The 25,667-nt window shown below is 41.9% G+C and overlaps 1 protein-coding gene across 1 annotated transcript in view; it reads right to left on the minus strand.

The window, feature by feature from the left end:
* AGAP1 (ArfGAP with GTPase domain, ankyrin repeat and PH domain 1) overlaps window positions 1-25,667 on the minus strand; it is a 372,692-nt gene that overhangs the window by 310,797 nt on the left and 36,228 nt on the right. The window contains 5 exon segments of the mRNA XM_033172415.1: window positions 3,710-3,758; window positions 3,760-3,810; window positions 3,812-3,853; window positions 11,083-11,168; window positions 21,272-21,359. Of these exon segments, the coding sequence (XP_033028306.1) occupies window positions 3,710-3,758; window positions 3,760-3,810; window positions 3,812-3,853; window positions 11,083-11,168; window positions 21,272-21,359 (316 nt within the window).

Here is a 25,667-nt window from a genome sequence, read left to right on the forward strand (position 1 = left end):
GAAAATGCTGAGCTTGTTTGGCTCAACATATTTGTGTGAGAAGACATTCTCTGCTATGAACTTTAACAAGAACCGCATGAGGACAAGACTGACACTCACCTTCATGACATTTTGTGAATCAAAACCACTGCCTTTGAACCAGACCTAGCCTATGTGCTGCATGCAGTCCAGATCTCAGTTTCACCCTTCACATTAGTGCAGGCAAGTTGTTGTTGTTGTTTTCAATTGAGTTGATACATTGTAAAATCTCAGTTAATGTCAGTTGGTCTAATCAGTTATAAATATATTTGGACACAACATGTATGTATACCTGGTGTTATGTTCCTGTTCATATTTTTTTAACTCAAAAGTTGACAGACCAAGTTTATTACCAACACAGTAAGTTTATTACGAATAAAGTCATACCTCTGGTTACGACAACTGCAGGTTGCGTTCGGCACGGGTTACAAATGCGCTGAACCCGGAAGTACCGGAATGGGTTACTTCCGGGTTCGGCACGCCGTGCATGCGCAGAAACGCTAAATCGTGCTTTGCGCATGTGCAGAAGCACCGAATTGCGCCGCGCACATGCGCAGATTCGGCGCTTCAGGTTGTGGACCTTTCAGCTTGCGAACAGGGCTCCAGAACAGATCCCGTTCGCACCAGAGGTACCACTGTATATGTAATGTAATTTACAATGTTCCTGACATATATTTCAGATTCCTGCATTTTTTTTCATCTGGCCTTCAGATATGAAAGGCAGAGTGATTTAACACCTGTTTAGATTTGTCATCAATGTGACAAATGAAAAGTATGCCATTTGCAATAAACTTTGTATAAAATAGTTAATTTGCATTTAATTTAATGGTTCAAAAAATGTCAGTCAAAACAGTTGGCCCCCATGCATGTTCACTTCATCAAATCTAGCTCTCTTTGAAAAAAGTTTGGACATCCCTGATCTAAACTAAGAATATACTTTTATGAGCTCATTAAGAAGATTATAAAGACAACTCTATAAACAAGACAAAAAAAAATTCCTTCCAGTAGCACCTTAGAGACCAACTAAGTTTGTTCTTGGTATGAGCTTTTGTCTGCATGCACACTTCTTCAGATACACTGAAACAGAATTCACCAGACCCTTAGGGGTGCTACTGGAATGAATTTTTAAAATTATTTTTCATTTTGTTTTGACTACGGCAGACCAACACGGTTACCTACCTGTAACTGGATCTATAAACAAGGAGCTTTCAAACTCTATTGTCTAAATGCAACAAGATAAAGATTAAAAAGTTGCTTGGTACAGTGGTGCCCCGCTAGACGAATGCCTCGCTAGACGAAAAACTTGCTAGACGAACGGCATTTGTCTAGCGGAAGCTGCCCCGCAAGACGAAAAAAGTCATGGGCTGCTTCGCAAGACGAAAAATTTCATCTTTTTTTTTGTTTAGCAAAAGCGCGGCTGTCATTGCCGCTTCGCTAGACGAAAAACCCGCTAGAACGAAAATTTTCGCAGGACGAATTATTTTCGTCTAGAGGGCACCACTGTATTGCTCACTCTTGCCTTAGCCTAAAGGTCAAGCAGATCAAAAGAAACTGAAAGAGCCAGGATGCACAATATTTTTGGTAATTCTCAAAGCTGCTCTAAAGCAGCAAGGTAAAGGGACCCCTGAACGTTAGGTTCAGTCGTGGACGACTCTGGGGTTGCAGCGCTCATCTCACTCTATAGCCTAGGGAGCCAGTGTACAGCTTCCGGGTGATGTGGCCAGCATGACTAAGCTGCTTCTAGTGAACCAGAGCAGCGCACGGAAACGCTGTTTACCTTCCGCCGGAGTGGTACCTATTTGTCTACTTGCACTTTGACCTGCTTTTGAACTGCTAGGTGGGCAGGAGCTGGGACCTGAGCAACGGGAGCTCACCCCGTCACGGGGATTCGAACCGTCAACCTTCCGATCAGCAAGCCCTAGGCCTCTGTGGTTTAGAACCACAGCGCCACCTGCGTCACCCTAAAGCAGCAAAGAACATGCCAAAATATAAGATTTTGTGCCACTGATCCACAATACTGGTACTGCCATGAACTGACAAGGGTATATTCATTTCCCCCCTGCTGGGCAGCACATTCCCTCACACCAAGTTCGGTCTAAAAATCAATGTAAAGAATCAAGAATAACCACTACTCAAAACCTAATATTTAATGTATTGGAATAGCTTTAGATATGCCCTGAAAGAGTGTGGAAAATTCACCTTCATTGTCAAATGCTATAAACAAGCAACGGACACTCGGGTTCTGTTTCACTTGTGAGCTTCCCAATGGTTGTTCACTGTTTGAAACTGAAGGTTCACTCAAGAACGTACTCTGCTGAACAGAGAGGGGAGATGCTTATAACCCATCTGAAGTCCTCTTGCCTCCCCAAAATCAATTCCAGAGAGACTATGCAGGCTTAGAAGGGGTAACTGGCAAAAAAGTACAAGAAAAAGGTACAAGAAAGCACAGTAGGATTTGAGGATCAAAGCCATTAGGATGCACTAAATAGAATCTTGCTCTAATCTGGCACTTGAACTGAAATCTTCAAGGTCTATAGAAATCCAATTTGCCATCAAATTTCAGAATAAAAAAAAGACAAAACAAAAATACATCCTGTATATTACACTGGCCAATCTCAACAGCATTTTTTTACTGAGGCTTTAAGCAAGGATAGAAGTGAACAAGGACAGAGGCAAAACTTTGGTGCAAATTAAATCACATCCAAGAGAGTTAAGTGAATAATCATGCAACAAATGAGAGTTCTTCTTATATGCTTCAAATAGTGGCCGAAAGCTTCTATGCAGATTAACTAGGGTGACAGGGGGGTAAGAAAAATCCAACATATGATGCTACTATAAACACATAATTGCATAGTACCATAATGCAGAAGTGCCAAATGCAAATATAATTAATAATTAGCTTTATTGTATATATTTTATTCAACTAAATGGTACTGGAAATTAGAACATCTTGGATTTGCATCTATCAAAAAAAAACTGCCTACCTGGTGTTCTGGACCTGGTAAACATAATGTTTTGCCTAAAGTCCTAAACAGACAAAAGAAGAATGAGGCTCCTCATGAGGCCAGAGGAACATTGCCCAGCTGTGAATGTGAAGGCCATGTCCTGCAAGGCCCTCTCCACGTGGCCTAGTGGGCGAGGCCCACACTCACCAGCCCCACTGAAGAGGCTCCTCATGAGGCCAGAGGAACATTGCCCAGCTGTGAATGTGAAGGCCATGCCCTGCAAGGCCCTCTCCACGTGGCCTAGTGGGCGAGGCCCACACTCACCAGCCCCACTGAAGAGGCTCCTCATGAGGCCGGAGGAACATCACCCGGCTAATGTTTTATTGATTTATTGATTTAATATGTTGTAAACTGCTTTGAGATTTTATTAAAAATATAAAGCAGTATAGAAATAAATAAATAATGAAGAAGAAGAGAAGAAGAAGAAGAAGAAGAAGAAGAGAGGAGAAGAAATGCTCCCAGTCTTCAGAAATTAAACATCACTGACCACTCATAAAACATATTCTGAATAAGGGTGTTTTACAAACAAAATCTTAGAACGCTATTAGAAATCTCCTAGTACTATTGGTAAACAGATCAACAAAGTTCTCTCAAGAGACTTACTTATAAAAATAAAAGAACAAGGGTCAAACAATTAATAAAGTATTTTTCGAGGAAAGATATATGGCACATAAGACAACACTTACCCTGAGTACCCACAAGTACCATTGGGATTTCATTAGTGTTGCGATAGTTTTGCCATACGGTTATAGTAGTGGTACACGGTTTGGAAGCTAATTTCATCCTCTTAGGCTGAAGACAAATAGAACAGCATCCACCCACATGGCAAACTGCAGGAAAAGAACATGGATAAACAATTATTGTTGATTTTTTTAAACACCAGACTCTTAACATGAGAAATATTTAGCATATTTATCTTTACATCTATATCCCATCTTTCATCCAAGGAGCTCAATATAGTGTCCATGGTTCTTCACCCCATTTGTATCATTACAACAACATGGTGAAGTAGCTCAGGTTTAAATATGGTGTCTAGCCCAAAGTCACCCAATGAGCTGAATGGGGATTTGAACCTTTTTCTAGGGTTTCCCTATTTCCAAAAGTAAAAAAAAATCAGGACACCCCAAAATTGTTGAGTTTTCATACCCAATTTTTACGCGATTTTTTGTTGAAAACTCCTTATGTAACCGTTGCCTAAAAGCCTGTAATTCTGCATGATAATCCCAGTTAGGTTTCTCAGAGCAGCGCTTGGGGGTCTTGAGCAGCCAATGCTGTGCCACATACACACGGACCCAGCGCTGCTTATCTTGGCACGGCTGAAGGCGAAGTGCAATGCCTGGTGGGGAAGAGAGTAAGCGATGGAAACCCTCAAGGAACAGAGGCCACAGCAACGTGAACACCATTTTCTCAATCAAAGGCAGTCAGACAGGAAGGGGGACCAGGTGCACCCGCTGCCCCGCCATCTTGGAAACAAGTGTTGCCCTCATTTTCTGATCTGACCAAGTTCCTCCATCCTCAGAGATCTCATCTTGCTTCTAGTTGCAGAAAGGTGAATGAGAACAAAGGTGGCGATTTTTTTTGTTTACTTGCTGAAGATCCAAGACAAACCGCCACCTTTGGAAATTCCCCCCGTTGTCACTTCTGCCTTTGAAATCCCAGTAATGTCTGGAAAAATCCAGGTGTATGGCAGCCCTACCTTTTTCTCCCAGGTCCTAGTTCAACACTCTCACCAATACATCACTGAAACCAGAGGTGACCAAAATTGTCAACGGGTTATTCCTTACGATCTGACATGTCTTCAGGTTATTCCCCAATAGAAGGTATATTTTTGTAAACATTTAGTTACACTTAATATTTTGTGAATGTTAGCAAAGGGTGCTACTCATCTCTGAATTGGGCCTGGAATCTAACTGGCAGTCAGTGCAGTCAGTCTAGAATTGGCATTATATGGTCAAGCCATCTTGCCTCAGTGAGCAAGCTGCCACTGAATTCTGCACAAGCTAGTTTCTGAACCATCTTCAGAGGCAGCCCCATATATAATGTGTGGAGATAATGTAATCTAGATGTTACCAGAGCATAAATAAAGAAGTTAGGGCTATCCTTGTCTAGATGGGGCTTCAAGAATACCAGTCATATCGGCCAGAAAATCCACCCAGAGCCTTCTGGAAGCCCATTGGATCAATCAGCTTTTGAGGGTGGACAATCCTCATATGTTCTCTGCCTCTGCAGAGGGGGAAAGGTGCTGGAATTTCAACAGGGTCATTTCACATCAAATCAACGCAAAAAACAAGGTTTTCGCCACCCCCTTATTTTGTAACCCTCTATCTCAAACAGTCCTTAATTTTATAGCACTTCAAAGTTTCGTGAAATCTGTGTTTCTGTCCCTCTTGAGATCCTCGGCCTTGTGTGCATTTATTTTTTTCCTCCATAACCAATGATCAAATCTCTTTGAAATTTTACACAGAGATCAATAACATGATGAGGATTTCAGGAAAAAATACACCAGCACTCAAAAGATTTATAAATGCCTAAAAAAATGTATAAATGTAGCTTTTGGTGGAAAAACTAGGTTTATGAAAACCTAAATTTTCAGCATTAGGGCACAATGCAATCAAAAGTTTTTGATGGTGAAAATTATTGCAAAGACATACTCTTTCTCAACAAAGAATAAATTTATGGGTCTCATGTCTTGTAACAAAATTTTACATTTTTTGGGGACTGTCGTGGGGGGGTGGTGGGCTACTGGGTACAACTTTCCTACAATCCATAGCTGTAAAAGAAAAAAATTAATGAAACAAAGTTGTTCATCTTAAAATCTAAAATATTATTAGTTATTACAGACTGTTTTTTTTTTCAAAAGTGCAGGCTTGTTTTCAGTTTGGGGTAGTTAAAAACTATGAAAATTGGCTGCTACACTGTTTTTGCTCCCAAAGTGGCATAGACTGCAAGTGTATGTGTGTTCAGATTGAAACCCCCATTCAGTCTTGAAGCTCGTGGGGGATCTTAGGCCATGCACCATCTCTTGGCCTAATCTACCTCACAAGAGTTCCTTTTGATACAGTGGAGAAGGAAATCTTGTATACAGCCGTACCTTTGTTCTCAAACAGGTAGTTGCAGGATGGAAGTGTTCCCTCCCAGTACTTCTAAGCCAACTGGTTTGGTTCTAGCACTATACAACAACCCTTGTGTTTTAGAAGAGGAAACAGTGTTACACCTGCACTTTGATGTTGAACACACTTAATTGATAGTTCAGTGGTGATCACAATAGTTCCAGATTACAGGAGTCAAATGAACCAGAGTAAATTATTACAGTAGGAGGAACAGCGAAGCAAGGCAGCCAGGGTTCCCTCATTTTGATAAAACTGAAAGTATCTGCCCAAAAAATAAAGGGGAAGGGGGTGTCCCAAAATAAAGGAACAATCAGCAAATATGGTATTAGTTTTCTGATCAATCCATACCCTAAGGTTCTAGCCATACATGAGCAGGCCCAACATTTCAAGATCAGAATAAAACACTGCTCTACTCGCTAAATGTGTAGAAGACTTTATTAAATATCCTGTTCCCTTCATGCATGTTGCATACTTTATATGTACATATTAATCTATTATGACTGAACTACTTTAGTCAAAAGTTTGTTATATACAACTACAGTGGTACCTCGGGTTACAAACACTTCGGGTTATAGACTCTGCTAACCCAGAAGTAGTACCTCGGGTTGAGAACTTCGCCCCAGAGTGAGAACAGAAATCGTGCGGCAGTGGCGCAGCAGTAGCGGGAGGCCCCATTAGCTAAAGTGGTGCTTCAGGTTAAGAACGATTTCAGGTTAAGAACGGACCTATGGAACAAATTAAGTTTGTAACCAGAGGTACCACTGTATTCACCAAAAAAACATGCTATGGTGGTTTTGGAAATACACTTAAGTCAAAGATAAAATTAAAAGATAAATACTAATTTCTCAATTTATTGAGAAATAACAGTAGCATTATTTTCAGATCAAAGACATTACCATGGGCAGTTATTTTATCCCAAATATTCCTTGTCACTGAAAAAATTTGATATATTTATGACATAATTACAGTATATATGAATAGATTCATATCCCAAGAAATAACACCATCCCATAAATTAACCAATACTATACAGTACATTCAAAGTTGAAGTTTCCATTAAGTACAGTCATGAATGTATTTCATTTTTAGATATAGAATAATGCATACAGATCACAAATAAATGGTTAGCAGTTACATCAAATCCAGAGGAGGAAATTTATCTACCATGATAAAGTTAGGAATTATGCCAGATCTTTTGATCAAATCCCTGTTAACCCTGTAATATAATTTCACTGGCTTATCTGAGAGCAACCACTGTTGATAGGAAGGTGTTACTGAAGGGGGAAAGGTAAGGAAGAATAAACAACAGCTAGTTTCCATCAACTTTAACCCACTGTCTTTCAAATTATTGCTAGCAGCCAGATCCAGTCCTAGCTCTGACCAATACTAGTGATCAGGGGAATCACTTAACCCGATCTCAAAAAACCAAGGCTCCTAAGATCTGAAACCGGGGCACTCCCAGGTGCTTTCCACCAGACTCAATGAGCTATGCTAGCCTGTCAGTCCAGTGGATCTCCTGCGACTGTTGTACCACTACTCTCTCCACCAACTTACCCAAAAAGCTTGTATTTGTGACTGGGCAATAGCTGCTATAAATCCCAAGGTCCAGGGTAGCTTCTTCAGGAGTAGGTAAAGGTAAAGGGGCCCCTGACCATTAGGTCCAGTCATGTCCAACTCTGGGGTTGCGGCGCTCATCTTACGTTACTGGCTGAGGGAGCCGGTGTACAGCTTCCAGGTCATGTGGCCGGCATGACTAAGCCCGCTTCTGGTGAACCAGAGAAGCGCACGGAAACGCCGTTTACCTTCCCGCCGGAGCGGTCCCTATTTATCTACTTGCACTTCGATGTGCTTTCGAACTGCTAAGCCCTAGGCTCTGTGGTTTAACCCACAGCGCCACCCGAGTAGACATGTAACCAATTATTTTAAATCAGTAGGCACAGCTTAGTAGGAGCTCTCCATGGTGCTGCAACAGCCCACTGCACTCTTCCACAGGATCAGTTCAGAATATTAAAAAAAAGACCCTAGCATATGCTGGACTAGGTAATACACCAGATGCTACCAACCCCCTATGTATTTGGACTCATGTCAAATAATTCAAGTGACATTTTTGAATGTACACCATTCTGTTATTAGGAGTGTGATAGCAAATACTGGTATGCAGGGGGTGATTTCAGATATCAAGGATTTAGGACAGGGATGGGGGATTTTCCCCAACCTATGCCAAACTGTTTATCAATTAGCATCATAGGGTGACCTCAGCTCATGGGTGAGGAGGCAGGTTTCAGTCCTATTGACCCCTGAAGCCAGCAGGACTGTAGACTGTGTTATCAGATGATGTGCTGAGGGTGCATGCATTCTACAATCTTTAACACAACTCAAACCATACATAAATACCCTGCTCGTATAAAGAACTACTCTTGGTTAATTACATTTCCTAATCAAAAAAGCACCTTGCTTACAAGGAAACTTCTCAATGTTCCCACAAAAGTGTTTTGCTTTGGGTTTTTTACTGAAGCAACAACAGATATGCACAATTCGATCGTGACATCCATGCTTTGTCAAGGCTGGTATCCGCCACAGTATAACTAGTTACTTTTTGTATATTTCTGCAGTGCAGTGAATAATTATAGTCAATATCCAGTAAACTGGATGTTTAATGTGTACTGTTATGTAGAATCTCAATTTTTGTGTATTAAAATGCCATTCTGTTACAAACTGCATTTTTTCACATCCTATTTCTTGACATATGTGTCTGGCATTTTACAAGTGTAAAATATATTTTGGTACGGAATTACAATACTGCTTTTTGTCCTTATTTGTAGGTCCTTGTTATTTATTTTTTAGCCACCCTTTATCTGAAGATGACATGGCAGTTTAAAATATAAATACAAAAAAAAAAAATACATTAACAACAAACAAAAACAATGACCACTCCCACACACACAGTTTGAAAGGCCATAGGTTGTTTAATCAGTCAAAGGCCTGAGAGAAGAGGAATGATTTTGCCCGGCACTTAAAGATATATAACAAAGGCATCAGTTGAAGTCCCCCTGAATCAGCAGTCTGGGAATTCTCAACACCACCTCTGAAACCAGTTCTCTCAGCTCAACTAGGGAGACTGCTAGGCAGCAAGATTGGAGGAAGGGCTGGCACAAGGCAGTCACTGACTGCCTGTGCGATGTGCCCCAAACCACTGTAATCCCCTCACAGGCTGCATAGCTCCTTTCCTCAAGACACATCTCTCTTTCCTCAACAAAAACAAATAGCTACAAAATCCCACACAAATTATGAACAGTTAAAACAGCTAAAACAATGGCCCTATTATGAACTTTCACATATTGTCTGAGATTTAGAGCTTGGTAGATCAGAGGAAGGCTGTGGATGCAGTGTATCTTGATTTAAGTATGGCGTTTGACGAAGTCCCCCGTGATCTTATTGTGGAGAAGCTGGTAAACTGTGGATTGGATAGCTGTTAGGTGGATTTGTAGCTGTTTGACTGACTAACTCAAATAGTGCTCACTAACAGTTCTTCCTCATCCTGGAGAAAAGTGACAAGTGGTTCCTTCCTGGGCCCATTGTTGTTCAACAGCTTTATAAACAACTTGGATGAAGGAGTGGAGGGGATGCTCATCAAATTTGCAGATTACACCAAACTGGGAGCGGAGGCCAATGTCACAGAAGGCAGAATCAGGGTTCAAGATTACTTTAACAGATTGAAGAACTGAGCCAAAACTAACAAAATGAAATTCTATAGGGACAAATGTAAGGTTCTACACTTAGGCAGAAAAAACCAACTGCACAAATATAAAATGGGGGACACCTAGCCTACCAGTAATACATGTGAAAAGGATTTAGGGGTTGTAGACCACAAGCTGAACATGAGACAACAGTGTGATGCAGTGGGGAGGGGGGAAGCTAATGCTATTCTAGGCTGCATCAACAGAAGTATGGCGTTCTGTTCAAGTGAAGTAACTGTGCCACTCTATTCTGCCTCTGTCAGGGCACACCTGGAATACTGTGTCCAATTCTGGGCACAATATTGACAAACTGGAATGTATGCAAAGGAGGGCGACCAAGATGATCAAGGGTCTGGAAACCAAGTCTCATGAGGAACCGATGAGGGAGTTGGGTATGTTTAGCCTGGAAAAGAGACTGAGAGGAGATATTATAGCCAAATTCAAATATCTAAATGGCTATCACATGGAAGATGGAGCAAGCTTGTTTTCTCATGCTCTAGAGGGTAGGACTCAAACCAATGGATTCAAGCTACAAGGAAGTAGATTCTGACTGAACACCAGAAAGAACTTTCTGACAGGAAGAGCTGTTCATCAGTGGAACGGTCTCCCTTTGGAGGTGGTGGATGTTTTAAAGCAGAGGTAGGGTGGCCATCTGTCATAAATTCCTGCATTACAGGAAACTGTACAATTCTATGATATCTTAAGCTCCTTAAATAGGGTCAATACCAAAATATGGGACATGACTCATACTCATCTCTTGTGTTTATTGGGTATTTAACGTGTATGCTATTATGACATGTTTGTGTCAGTGCACACCTGAAAATCCACTTGAAAAGAGTTGAACAACAAAAAGAGGGTGCAGAAGCACAGCATAAACAGGCCCAGGGGGAGCATTGTGATGGGTAAGAAAATCATATAATATCAGCTCTTCAGATCATTAATCTGCAGAGCAGAAGGTTGAACGTATCCAAACCTATAGTATCACTAGACTGGTTCTGCTACTGGAGGTTATGCTCCTACTGGCAAATTCAGGGGCTGTTTAGTGGGAAACAGGCTGTGAGGGCTGGTTCTGGTATAGCTTATGAAAGAACTTTTTTTCATTTTGACAGCACTGAGCAAGCACTGATTCCATCAGTTTACACTCTGGCATAACGGTGTGGCATTTGTCACCAATTTTTCGTTCTATTAATATCCCTTAAACAATGTGCTCACCTGTGCCTCAGGAGGACCACCTTCATCTCTAATCAGCAGCAGGTAACTCTGTCCATCAACTACTATCTCCTTCTTGAATCTCCCACCTGTCACACAAAACAACTAGTTACAAACACAGAATAATAAAGGCTTTTCTTGAGGAAAACTACTACTTGTCTGAAACATATTGTGGCATTACAGCTATTTTACTGAATGCTACACAGAAGATAACAAAGAAAGACATGTTCCACTGTGCATTTATAGTTCAGTCTGAATAAAAAATTCTACCCCATTCAAAATAACTGAGGCATTCAGTTCGGTTCTCTGGTTTCAAAAAAAATGAGTAATAACTAAATTTCTAAAATATGAACAAACTAGCTATGTGAGCACTCTCTTCATACATCTGCATTCGGTTGCTTGAGCTTTTAGTTTTCATCAAGAGAAGCCTAGTTCTACAAAGCAAAACATACATTTTGAAAATGATATCTCACCATTACAGGAAAAAACTATACTACTACTACATGTGTTAGCCGAAAAAAGAAAATTTACTATAACAGTATCTGTTGTAGGTTCCAGTTAGAAAATAAGTATGAATTTTTAATCTGCACAAGAAATTTATTTTGAAAGGAGAGAATTTAGCACATGAACAAAAGGGGGGCAGGGGAACCACACACACAGCTGTACCTCAAGTTTAAACATCCAGTGGTAACTCCTCTGAAATCAAATAATATTTTAAGCACCCTGCTTTCTCTCACATGACAGAGTTAAGATAATGCGAAAATATGTTCAGGTTTTCTAGTGTAATAGACTAAGAAGGGATTACCCAATTTGGCCTGCTGAAAGTCTCAGTATGGATTTAAACAATGCCTCAGAAAGTGAAGGCACTTGTTATACACTGAAAACCCATGTGACCTTCATATGTTGAAGGAATAGGGAATTAGTCTGTAAATACATAGTTTGGGCTATGTTGACCAGGGATGAAGAGGGTAACTGACAACTCAGAAGTAACTATCATGAACCTTAGTGACACATACTGCCAGCTAAGTGTTTATAGGATTGTATCCTTAGTTTCATAGCATTTAAATCACTTTTCCATGGGACAAGAAGCTACGGTTAGAACTGGATATGAAATAACTGATTGGTTCAAAATTGGGAAAGGAGTATGACAAGGCTGTATATTGTCTCTCTGCTTATTTAATTTGTATGCAGAACTCATCATGCAAAAGCCTGGACTGGATGAATCCCAACCAGAATTAAGACTGCCAGAAGAAATATCAACAATCTCAGATATAAGGTTGTGACCTTGATGGCAGAAAGTGAGGAGGAATTAAAGAACCTTTTAATGAGGGCGAAAGAGGAGAGCACAAAATATGGTCTGAAGCTCAACATCAAAAAACTAAGATCATGGCCACTGGTCCCATCACCTCCTGGCAAATAGAAGGGGAAGAAATGGAGGCAGTGAGAGATTTCACTTTCTTGGGCTCATGCTCTCTGCTTTGTTTTTAGCTTTTGTAAGTATCACTGCAAATGGTGAAAGCAGTCACAAAATTAGAAGACACCCGCTTCTTGGGAGAAAAGCAATGACAAACCTAGACAGCATCTTAAAAAGCAGAGACATCACCTTGCCAACAAAGGTCCATATAGTTAAAGCTATGGTTTTCCCAGTAGTGATGTATGGAAGTGAGAGCTGGACCATAAAGAAGACTGATCGCCGAAGAATTGATGCTTTTGAATTATAGTGCTGGAGGAGACTCTTGAGAGTCCCATGGACTGCAAGAAGATCAAACCTATCCATTCTTAAGGAAATGTGCTCAATGGAAGGACAGATCCCGAAGCTGAGGCTCCAATACTCTGGCCACCTCATGAGAAGAGAAGATTCCCTGGAAAAGACCCTGATGTTGGGAAAGATTGTGGGCACAAGGAGAAGGGGACGACAGAGGACGAGATGGCTGGACATTGTTCTCAAAGCTACTAACTTGAGGTTGACCAAACTGCAGGAGGTAGTGGAAGACAGGAGTGCCTGGTGTGCTCTGGTCCATGGGTCACGAAGAGTCGGACACAACTAAACGACTAAACAACAACAAATTTTGTGTATTTCCTTAAACATACTTATTTATTAAGTAGAAAATCATTACTGCAGCAGTATCACATACCAGTTATGTTCCCATCCAATCCATGACTTAGTGTGAACATATATGCTCCCAGGAACAACATCACAGTTGCTTTGCTCTTCTCCAGTCCTTTCAGCTCTCTGCAGTGCAGCAGCTAAGTAAACATTTGGCTTGGGGTCAGCCAAACCTGGGCTCATGACTAAGCTCTCTGCTCCTTAACCATGAGTACTCCTTAAACAAGTACAAAACTTTGCCTAAAGCTGGTGGTTAAGGAGTTTAAAACCATGAGACCAGGTTGGAATGGCATGCTAAACCAACCCTTGGGCCAGCCAAGTGACCAGGGAAGAGTTTAAATGTGGGGTCCCAGAAGGGTTTCTTCATAGGAAAATGGAAGGGAAAAGGAAATGGAGGATCAGGCTAATTCAAATAGAAGGCCAGGCGGAATAGCTCTGTCTTACAGGCCCTGTGGAAAGAGATCAAGTCCTGCAGGGCCCTAGACTCGTGGGACAGAGTATTACACCAGGTCGGAGCCATCACTGAAAAAGCCCTGGCCCTAGTGGAGGATAATCTGGCTTCTTTAGGGCCCGGGACCCTTAAGCTATTATTATTCATGGACCTTAGGGTCCTCTGTGGGACATACCAGGAGAGGTGGTTCCGTAAGTACGAGGGTCCTAGGCCGCATAGGGCTTTAAAGGTCAAAACCAGCACCTTAAACCTGACCCAGTACTCCAGCAGGAGCCAGTGCAGCTGGTAAACCACCAGGTGAATATGCTACCATGGTAAGTACCTCATGAGGAGCCTCGCTGCAGCATTGTGCACCCGCTGGAGTTTCTGGGACAGTTTCAAGGGCAGCCCCGCATAGAGCGAAGCCTGGAGGTGACCGCTGCATGGAGCACTGTGGCCAGGTCGGGGCAGGAAAGGTAAGGGACCAACTGCTTGATACAGTGATGATGAAAAAATGTCGGCTTGACTGCTGCTGCAACCTGCGCCACCATGGAAAGGGAGGCATCAAAGATTACACCCAAACTCTTAACGGAAGACACTGGCACTAATTGAGTCCCGCAAGAGAAGGGAGTTGGTCCCCCAACCCCATGTCGTCCCGACCCAGCCAGAGGACCTCTGTCTTCGAAGGATTAATTTCAGTCGGCTCCCACGAAGCCATCCAGCCACAGTCTTCAAGCATCTGGTCAGTGTGTCCGGAGCAGAGTCAAGATGGCTGTCCATCAGCAGATAGAGCTGAGTGTCATCAGCATATTGGTGACAACCCAGCCCAAATCTCTGGACGATCTGGGCAAGGGGGCACATAAAGATGTTGAAACACATCGGGGAAAGGATTGCGCCCCACGGCACTCCACACATTCATTTCACACTTCTGAAGTGTGCATGTGTATCTGAAGAAGTGTGCACGCACACGGAAGCTCATACCAATAACAAACTTAGTTGGTCTCTAAGGTGCTACTGAAATGAATTATTTTATTTATTATTTTGTTTTGACTATTAAATCAGATTGCAATAAAGCATTTGCAACACTAAGCCAATCCATGACTTAGTACAAACATGCTGGTTTCTGGGGAGGTCACACCCACTTTGTTCCTCCTTGGACCTTTCAGCTCAGCTTGATGTTGCACTGCAGCTAAGCTTACCACTAGTATTGTAGTTGAGCTCTCTCCTCATGAACGACAATCTGTTGTCATGATTTGTTATTGGCTATCAACTGTGGTTAAAGAGGAGAGTGTAACCACAATCCTGGGTTCAGCCAACATGCTAAACCAAACATTGGCTTAGCTGCCATAATCTGAGCTAAAAGGACCAGGGAGGAGGAGATCAGGTGTGAGTTCAACTCTGGAAGCCAGAATGTTCATGCAATCCAGTAAGCATAGTTTAGCTTACCATGATATGCAAAACAGGGCACAGACTAACATAGGTTAAAACTAGCATTAGATATGTGCCTCAACCATTCTAATCCAACTGCCAACATCACATTTAATCCCCAAAGGCCACTCTAAAACAACTATGTCTTATGGGCTTTTTTAAAAAAAGTAAGTGAAAGAATTTGATTGCAATTAAATTCCATAAATGGCGGCCACCTCAGAAGGGTGCTGTTCCTTGTGCTCAAAAGTTTTTACCAGTGATCATCTCAACAGGCCTCTGATATAGATACTAGGATACGGGTAGGCTGAAATAGGTGCAAGTGGTCCCTAAAGTAACTTGGTCCAATATTGTTCAGGGATTTAAAAGTTATCACCAGAACTTTGAATTGAGCCCAGAAACACACTGGCAACCGATATAAGTGGCAAAATATTAGTGTGAGATCTGATCTGATCACCTTGCTCCAGACAAAAGCCAGGAGCTGCAGAGTGTGGCAGTGGTAGCTTCCAAGGCATCTTCAAAGGAAGCCCTGGGCAGAGCTCTTTGCTGATGTCCAGTGTGTGAGTAACCATGGCGAGGTCCAACATCTCCAGGTAGGGTCACAGCTGGTGTACTACTGAAGTTGGTTGAATACAGCTCTGGGCACTGCAACCACATGAACTTATCCAGTTAGAGAAGAGTCCAGAAACATACCAAGCTGTGAGCCTGATTAGTGTTCAAAACTCCCATTGTTCTAGGCGCTTTTTGTGACAGAGAATTTCATTAGCACAACTAGTTTCTGAGCTCTGGGCCTAAGATTTCAGATTAAAACTGCAGCGTCAAAGGAAAGGTGGACCTTTTTCTGCCGCCCCACTTCCAGCTACTCTCTGAAGACTGGAGTGCAGGGGAAGGACTAGAACATGTGAAAATTGAACATACCTGTATTTTACCTAATTAAACTTCAGTTTCCTTAGTATCATCCAACCCAGAAAAGCCTCTAGACGTCAGTTTAGAAGTTCAACACTCCTCCTGGAACTACCAGACGGAGAGGAAGGTAGGGCAAACTATCATCCAAACCATGGTGACACTTTAGCCCAGATCACTTCATGCTGATGTCAAGTTACAGGGAACCAGGCAGAGGGCCTTCTCGGTAGTGGCACCCACCCTGTGGAATGCCCTCCCACCAGATGTCAAAGATAAAAAACAACTACCAGACTTTTAGAAGACATCTGAAGGCAGCCCTGTTTAGGGAAGCTTTTAATATTTAATAGATTATTGCATTTTAATATTCTGTTGGAAGTGGCCGGGGAAACCCAGCCAGATGGGCAGGGTATAAATAAATTAATAATAATAATAATAATAATAATAATAGCAGCATGGGGCATTCAATGAAAACTTGAGGCACCCCATGTACCATTAGCAATGGAGTAGAACAGGATTATCATAAGAGAAAGAGGAGTATGCAGCCCTGTTTATTTTCTAAGACATCTTGGAAAATTTCAATACCACTGACCATATCTTCCCTCGTGGCAGGCTTTCTACGGAGGAGAGGGGGAATATGATATTGTGGCTGTTCAGTTTTGGCTTGGGTGGAAGATTCCAGAAGATAGTACTGGGGGACTACTACACAGGTGAGACAGTAGAAGTACTGAATTAGTGCTTGGGATTATTTTTAACCGACTGGATGATAGCCAATAAACCTAGGGATAGGGAACCTGCGGCCCTCCAAATGTTATTGGACTCCAACTACCATCAGACCCAACAAGCATAGTCAATGGTCAGGGAAGATGGGAATTATATTCCAACAACATCTGGAAGGTCACAGGTTCCCCACTCCTACCCTAAAGCTTCACAGTCTAGGGGATTCTCCTGGGGGTGTACTGCATACCTGTGGATAGTCTCCATGCAACAGAGCAACTTTCACAAGGTTGCAGTGCTATCTGGAGAGATAGATTAGATTCAGTTATTCATATTCTGGTAATTTCCACATTGGACTCCTATATTGCATTATAAATGAGGATGCTTGTTAAAACTGGCATTTTGTCACACACACCCCAGTGGTGACACCCGGTGTGGACCACCCCTACCGCACCCCCCCCTTCCTCTGCGCCTGGCTGAGGATTTTATGCTGCTTATTTAAAGTATTTTACAACTTTTAGGTTTTCTTTCATAATTTTAAAAAAGATTTCTTCTATAATCCATCTTGGGAATCATAGGGTTTTTAAAGGATGTAGTAGTAATTAGCACTGGGCCTAAGTTGTCTGACCATTTGGGATGGCAGTGAAATCTATCCGTTTGTTGGGAAGGGTGGTAAGCCTATCATTATGAGAATAGCTATTAAGAAGGTTTCCTCTTTCTTTTCTCTAATGAAAAAATGAACTGGCAATAGAGCTCCCAGTAAGTTTCCGAGCACAATTCAAAGTGTTGGTGCTGACCTTCGAAGCCCTAAACGGCCACGGCCCAGTATACCTGAAGGAGCGTCTCCACCCCCATCATTCTGCCCGGGAACTGAAGTCCAGCTCCAAGGGCCTTCTGGCGGTTCCCTCACTGCGAGAAGCAAAGTTACAGGGAACCAGGCAGAGGGCCTTCTTGGTAGTGGTGCCCGCCCTGTGGAACTCCCTTCCATCAGATGTCAAGGAATAAACAACTATCTGACTTTTTGAAGGCAGTCCTGTTTAGGGAAGTTTTTAATGTTTGATGTTTTATCACATTTTTAATATTCTGTTGGGAGCTGCCCAGAGTGTATCACAGAATGGTTCAATGGGAATGATGTGGCATCATGACAGCATTGTTCCCAGGAACATGGTTGGTGGAGTATGCTCCTGGGTACAATACTAATTATTTCTTTAAATACTTTACTGGTCCTGTGGTAGCCCCTATATACAATTCCTGCATTCTTAAAATTGCTACTCAGTGTTAGAATGATCAGATTAAACAGGCAGATACCAGTCTGTAACACCCCCATCTTAGAACTGAGTCTACGAGCTGGCCTTATCTAGCTTAATCTTTGTATGGGGAGTGCCATTTTCCTTGCTCCCCTGCCGCTGGCCCTGATTTGTGCCTTACCTGGTTGTTCGTAGCAAAGGTATGACCAAACTACAGATATTAGATATATGTAAATACATACTTTCAATTCTACTCAACTACTACAATCATTCTCATTTCTACAATGCATTGGAGACATCATAAAAAAGCTTTATAGGGATCTGAAAGCTAACACAATTACATTTAGGCACCTTCATTTTTCATACACAGAGATTACCTCCATATTTGAAAAATGATGTGCAAGGCATTATCACATTATGAAGTGTTGGCAACAAATACAGTGGTACCTCGGGTTAAGAACTTAATTCGTTCTAGAGGTCTGTTCTTAACCTGAAACTGTTCTTAACCTGAGGTACCATTTTAGCTAATGGGGCCTCCAACTGCCGCCGTGCTGCCGCCACACAATTTCTGTTCTCATCCTGAAGCAAAGTTCTTAACCTGAGGTACTATTTCTGGGTTAGCGGAGTCTGTAACCTGAAGCGTCTGTAACCCGAGGTACCACTGTATCTGTAGATGTATGATAGGAGCTAAGGGAAATTCAGCAACCAGGTACCCTCCCAATGGGTTGGAATATAACTCCCATAGCCAATACGGAAGAGAGTAATCTTTTTGACTTGTCAAACAGACATATATTGTTTGACAAGTCTATCTATGTTAAGAGACATTAGATAAGCCCTGAGATACATACAATAGGCTTACAAAAGAGACTTCCTTTTTATATACAGTGGTACCTCGGGTTACAGATGCTTCAGGTTAGATGCTTCAGGTTATAGACTCCGCTAACCCAGAAATAGTACCTCGGGTTAAGAACTTTGCTTCAGGATGAGACTAGAAATCACATGGCGGCGGCGGCGGGAGGCCCCATTAGCTAAAGTGGTACCTCAGGTTAAGAACAGTTGCAAGTTAAGAACAGACCTCCAGAACGAATTACCGTAAGTTCTTAACCCATGTATTGTCTTCATGACCCAACTATTTTTATTTTTTATCCTTTTAAGGTTAAAAAGTGAGGGCAGATCAGGGAGAATCCTAACAGCATTTCAAATTCTCCTAAAGAAATTGAAAAACTATCAACTAACTAGTTGTGGGAAAAGGAGTAGAAATAAGAGTGACATGATAGCTAATAACTACAGATTCCCACCTCAATTTCTGCCCTGCTTTAAGACCAGTACAAAAGCAAACACATAACGCAACTAAGGAACAACCTATCTGGTGGGGATGAAGGCATTTGTTCAAAAGGGATAGCAGAAAAGCTGCAACATGGCTGGTTTATTCTGTAACTCCACCTACTTTGCTCCATATTATGCATTCATATTTTCTGCTAGCAGTGGGAAGGACTATACCCCATGACATGCACACTTTTACCAGCAAGCTCTACCTATGGTGCTACATGCCATAACCATGTCCCTTAGTACATGATTTAAAAAAATTATGAGGGGAGTACCTGTTACAAGGGGGAACTTTGGTACATGGAACACTTGCAGCAGCTTTATCCAGGACTGCAGTGCCACACAGTACTGCAGCCAGCAAGTGTAAACATGCTTTACTCAGCAATTCTCCTGTACCCCCATTTCCCAAAAGTTAATCACAGATCATGAATTGGGGGGAGGGGTTGAGGGGTCTACATCTAACTCATATGCAATATGTTTCCCTCACTTAGTGGCTTCTGAGCAAATATTTCTGGAACTTTCATTTAAGAAAGCAAAAGAGCACAGCAAGTGACACATATACTGGTCTGACCTTGGAACAATTATCCAGATAAGAATCTCAGTATTGACACTGAATAATTACTCTGCAGTTATCTATATTTAAACAGGCAAAGCTCTCTTTCAATTAAAATGGGGGGCGGGGGCGGCACTGCCTTTAAGAGTCTCTAAAAAGCCCCATACTACCACCAGCTCAGATCTGCTATGCAGCTTAACTGAGGGCAGGCACAAGCGTTCTTCTTGTGACTTCTTATACAGCGCTACTACTTGCTCTATGGATGCAAAACCACACTGAGGCATCTCAGGCAGAAAAGAACTGTAAACACTGGAGTAGCACTCTCCCATACTTTGGCCTTGACTTGTGAAGTCAGTGAATCAACAATGAATGTAGCATGGACTTAACTGTTCTCCTGCCCTGTCCTATTAATATAGGATGTCGAAGGCTACTGCAGCAAGATTTGGGCGATTTTGGGGGTAGAAGGCTCTGAGTCAAAAATCAAATGCTTTTTGTGGGTTCCCTTTGTAACTATTGTTAGCATACAGAAGTTAAGAGCACCTTGGAAAATGTTAATTTCAAACAGATGTTGTTACAGACACATGACTCTATGTATGACTATTACTAAGACATCTACAGCAAGTGACAGTGGGATGCATTTGAAACTTAAAATCAAAGGGAAACAAAATGGCACACAAAACAAGGGGAAACTCGTACAAAAGCTTTGCTTCCTCTCTTCAAAACAAGTGCTGCTATGAAGAGGACATATAGTTACCTGCATCCATATCTGCAAAGAATGGAACAGCCAGTAAGGAAAAGAAGGAACCAGAAATTCAGTGTCTCAGTTGCATTTTAAAGTTCATAAGGAGAATAAAAATAGGATATTAATTTTAGTGAGTGTTACCTTAATTAGATGCCACTATTATTCATACAATTTCAAACCTAAACCCAATTTGTTCAACTGAAATGAACTAATTAGCCATAATCAGAGTTTTAACAACCTTTTATTTTTATAGCTGTTTCTAAAAATTGAGTGGAACAATAAAGTGAACAAGTGACATGCAAATATATTCTCAACCTATTCAGTAAGGCGAAGGACTAAAATGTGAGTTTGTACTGATGTCCTCACAATTAGTTTAAGAGGCAAATTATGAAATCAGATTAAGAATATTGCCCACATGAAGAATTCACAACTAAAACCAGAGTAGTTGTGATGGGGATGGGAAGCATTCTGCTAGCATTTAGACTTATTGCAGCTGGGTACACTTTGTGAAACAAGGTAAGCTAGCTATTACCAGCTTGCTCCTTTTAAGAGTATGCGGAGGCAAGTATGCAAAATTCCAATTTCATTCATTCATTCATTCATTCATTGAATTTATATACCTCCCTATACCCTTAACACATATAACACAATACCCTTGTATGCTAATATCACACAAAAACTGTTGCTAACAGACAGCATAAAGGTTTAATAAAACATGCTTCCAATGGTCTATCAGTCATTGTACCTTCTGGTGATTCCTCCTGGACATACGTCCCAGTCAGATATCGATGTACCAGGGCAGATTTACCACTAGCTAAGTTGCCCACAATTCCCTGTGGAGATAAAAGGTGAAAGTTTTTTTTTTTTAACTTTAACTTTAAATTATTACAAGTGGAGATCTCACTGGACAAATTTGCAAATGGAAATGAATTACTTTTAATGCTAAATCAATACTGAATTTTGATACTCAAGCCAACACCCTCCTTTCAAATAACATCAGAAGCAAGAAACATAATCAGGCAAGGGAAAAGGTACCAAGCTAAACGTATGTTGGCTATTGAATTAAAGCAGTAAATGTCCTCTATGCACTAATAGGGAAAACCACTTATCTCAATTCAGAATTAGATGGGACCTTCTGAGCCTTTGGGGGACTCCTCAGAAACACATCTCACCTGACCTCATAGCAATAGTCTGTGGGGCCAGGAAGATTGCAGGGGCCAGGAGGAACATGCACCTCCCCATAGGTGGGAAGAAGACAAACAGAGGCAGTCATGGTCTCATGTCGTTTACCTTCCTGCCGCAGCAGTACCTATTTATCTACTCACACTGGTGTGCTTTTGAACTGCTAGGTTGGCAGGAGCTGGGACAGAGCAACGGGAGCTCACCCTGTTGTGTGGATTTGAACCATCAACCTTCCGATCGGCAAGCCCAAGAGGCTCAGTGGTTTAGACCACAGTGCTACCCATCCCTGGGCAGGCTTCCATGCACTCTAGCACTCATTCATGGTGTCCTGTTGCGCCAGAAGCGGTTTATTCATGATCCGGTTTCCACACGACCCAGAAACCTGTCTGTGGACAAATGCCAGCTCCCTTGGCCTGAAGACAAGATAAGCGCCACACCCCATAGTCGCCTTTGACTGGACTTAATCCTCTAGGGGTCCTTTGCCTTTACCTTTTACCATGGCCTCACAATGTCCTGCAGGCTTCCTGGATACCACAATACTTGAGAAAGGAAAAGCCTCACAGTGGTGAGGAGTTCTGGCCATAACAGGATTTGGAAAACACAAGTATTTCAATGACTGGGATTTCCTCACTAAAATAAGATTTGGACAGGCATGACTTGAGAGAGTATTGTATTTATTCACTTATTTAATTTGTATACCACTGTGACGGACAGCTGAGCCCGACCAGTGTCTGGTGATGCAGTGGCTTGGAATTCCACCAAAGGGATGGAGCCCCTCTCTGATTGGCTACCAAACAGCCAGCCAGAAGGGGGCGGAGCCAGCATTTTGGGAGGGAAAATAAAAAGAGCCGTTTCTGAGGGGGAAGAGTTGGATCAAGGCTGGATTTGAGATGGGAGAAAAGGATTAGGACGGGTTTGTCTGAGGGAGAATTAGTTCTGATTTAAATTGAGCATCTGCTGTCAGGAGACTATCTATAGCATGAGGAAGGAGCCTCACAACATAGATAAGAACAGGGTGAAAGTCTGGGGAAGATAGACAGACGGGAGTTACCGGGAGAGCTGAGGGTGACCCAGGAGAGGCAGAAGCTGTGGGAAAGTGGACTCCCTGGGCCAGGAGGGGTGAGGGGATCCCCTGGGTCTGTTATGCTAATTGGAATACCTCAGGAGTGGGATTGCTAAGAGAGCAGGTAACTGATGGAAAGTGGTCCTTGCTCATGAACCAAAGGAATAAATGGTGAAGGAACCTGTGCTGTTTTAAAAGCATTAACCTGCCATAACTAAGCAAAAGAGAGAAGTAACATAAACTGAAATGTAACAACTGATTACTGAGTAAATGAAGTTTAAGGAAAAGCTGTCCATATCCTGTGTTTAAGCCTGTGACATTTTTATTTAGTTTAAGTAATAACTTAACTTCTACCTGAAAGAACACACCTCCTGACCCAACTTTGTTTCACCAACCCCATTTTTTAAAATAAAACTTGTTTATCATCTCCTGCCTGAGACTCTCTGAATCAAAGTTTCCCTCTCACAAGACCTCCACAAGTTAGCCTGTGATAATTGTACAAATTTTTTAACTGGCGTACTGTGCAGTGGGTCTGCTATATGCAATTGGGTGCAGTTACCGGGGTGAGTCTGCTACAACCACCCTCCATCCATATGTAGATCTCAGGGCGGTTCACAACATAAAAAATACAAGATTAAAAATTTAAAAATACAAGTACAAAATACATAAGCAAAACAAGAACCAAAACAAAGCAATAAAACCACGATGCATCGGATGCACTGCGCATGCCCGGAATTCCAGGCATGCGTAGTGGATCCGAGCCGGCGAGCGAGCGGTGGGTCAGGCAGCCCCACAACCCACCGCTCGCTCACCGGCTCCCTGCGGGAGCAACGGACAGGGTGCTGGGAAGCAGGGGAGGGGCCGGGGAGTGTCACCCCCCTCCCCTGGAACCCGGAACGGAGCGCCCCCTATGCCCCGCCCTTCCTACGCCACTGATAGAGCATCTTATTCCCATTTTCCTATTTTTGTAATGCAATATTCTGCACTGAAGAAACTATCATTCTCACTGCACTTGGATGTCATGTTAAGTCATGGTTTAGAAGTTCTAGCTTCTGCATTTGTTTATGCTTGGATCCATAACTGTGGTTAACATTATCCAGCGTTAGCTGAAACAAGCCAGTTTCAAAAACAGTTTGAAGTTGGCTTGTTTTAATTTAGCTATTTAAATTAAACTATTAACTATTTAAATTAAACACTGCTGCAAAACGGTGGTTGTACAAGATAGAATGACTATAGTTTCATTTCCATTAATAGGCTACTAGGTATAATTACCGGTACTACAGTTTACAGACGCTGCAATGGTACTTATAATTAGCTCCTTTTTCTATTCTTATACTGTACATAATTGCTCAGGGTGTGGCTCAGCAGCTTCCTCAAACAGTTACTTCTGGAACATAGAACAAACCCTTCAATTAGTACTAAGATTAACTGAAGCAATCAAAACCCAACTGCAGTTGAGCCACTAAAAAGAGTAAAAATGCAGTTATATCCAGTATGTGTACACAAAAACAGATGGCAAAAATAACCATATTATAATTAAAATTTAAAAACAAATAATACCAAAGTAGAAACAATAATTAGAGAAATAAGCAGACTGTTTGAAGACAATATGCTTTACCTTGTTCTGCCCCCTTAGGCCACACATAAGGAATAAGAAACTTATAGTACTTCAACCTGAAAGGAGCCTCGACTCATCCCAACTAACATACCAAAAGAATTATAGTCGTACCTTGGTTGGTTTTCAAACAGCTTAGTTCTCGAACATTTTGGCTCTCGAACGCCGTAAACCCAAACAAAAATACCAGGTTGAGGTGGATTTTGGAAGCCAAACATCAGGCGGGGCTTCCATGGCTTCCGATTGGCAGCAGGAGCTTCCTGCAGCCAATCAGAAGCCGTGCTTTGGTTTCTGAACATTTTGGAAGTCGAAGAACTTCCAGAATGGATTCTGTTTGACTTCCAAGGTACAACAGTATATTACACTAAATAGAATACTTCAGAAAATAGGAAAAACATTCTTATTCAAACATGTTTTAATGCTGCGCTAAACCATGGCTTAGCACTACATGCATGAACTAGAACAAGCCAGAGCAAAGCCTCAGGCATGTGAACTTCCCCCTCCCTTCTCCTGCACATCAGAGAGGACAACTTTGCCAGTATTTACAGTGGTGACCCACTAGACAAAAATAATTCGTTCTGCGAAAATTTTCGTCTAGCAGGTTTTTCGTCTAGCGAAGCGGCAATGACAGCCGCGCTTTCGCTAGACAAAAAAAAGACAAAAAAATTTTGTCTTGCGAGGCAGCCTTCCGCTAGACGAATGCCTTCGTCTAGCGAGTTTTTCGTCTTGCGAGGCATTCGTCTAGCGGGGCACCACTGTAGTTTCACATTTACTGCTTATTGTGCTGTATGACCAGAATGTGTTTATCAATCATTCTCATTTTAAAAAGGCCAGCTTCATAACCAATGATTTGAAATGAAATTGACCATAGTTTGTAATAACCCACAACCTCTAGCTTTCGCAACACAAAAAGCAAATATTATTTTAAAGAGAAAGCAAAGACCAGCAAGATCTTTCACCTGGCCACAAGGAAGAGAAAAGGCCACAAGTCTGAGGCTTTGCTTAAGCCTCTTCCAGCTTTTTGAGTGCTACACCATCTTCAAAAGGGGGGGATAAGACCCAAGAAACAACAGGCTGGTGAGCTTGACATTGATACCAGGAAAGTTCCTGGTATCAGTGCCACGTAGTCAACCCAAACATAAACACCTTTATTTTTCTCCTGGGTTAGATTTGAAAGCTTTAGAACCTGACATGGTACAGAGCCATTCAGAGTAGGAGTTAAACTAAATGAGTGAAAGAAACAAATCTTTCATCTGCAGTGTCAACATGCATTAAACCAAA

The sequence above is a fragment of the Lacerta agilis genome, chromosome 1, assembly GCF_009819535.1.
Source record: "Lacerta agilis isolate rLacAgi1 chromosome 1, rLacAgi1.pri, whole genome shotgun sequence".
In the NCBI taxonomy this organism is placed as follows: domain Eukaryota; kingdom Metazoa; phylum Chordata; class Lepidosauria; order Squamata; family Lacertidae; genus Lacerta; species Lacerta agilis.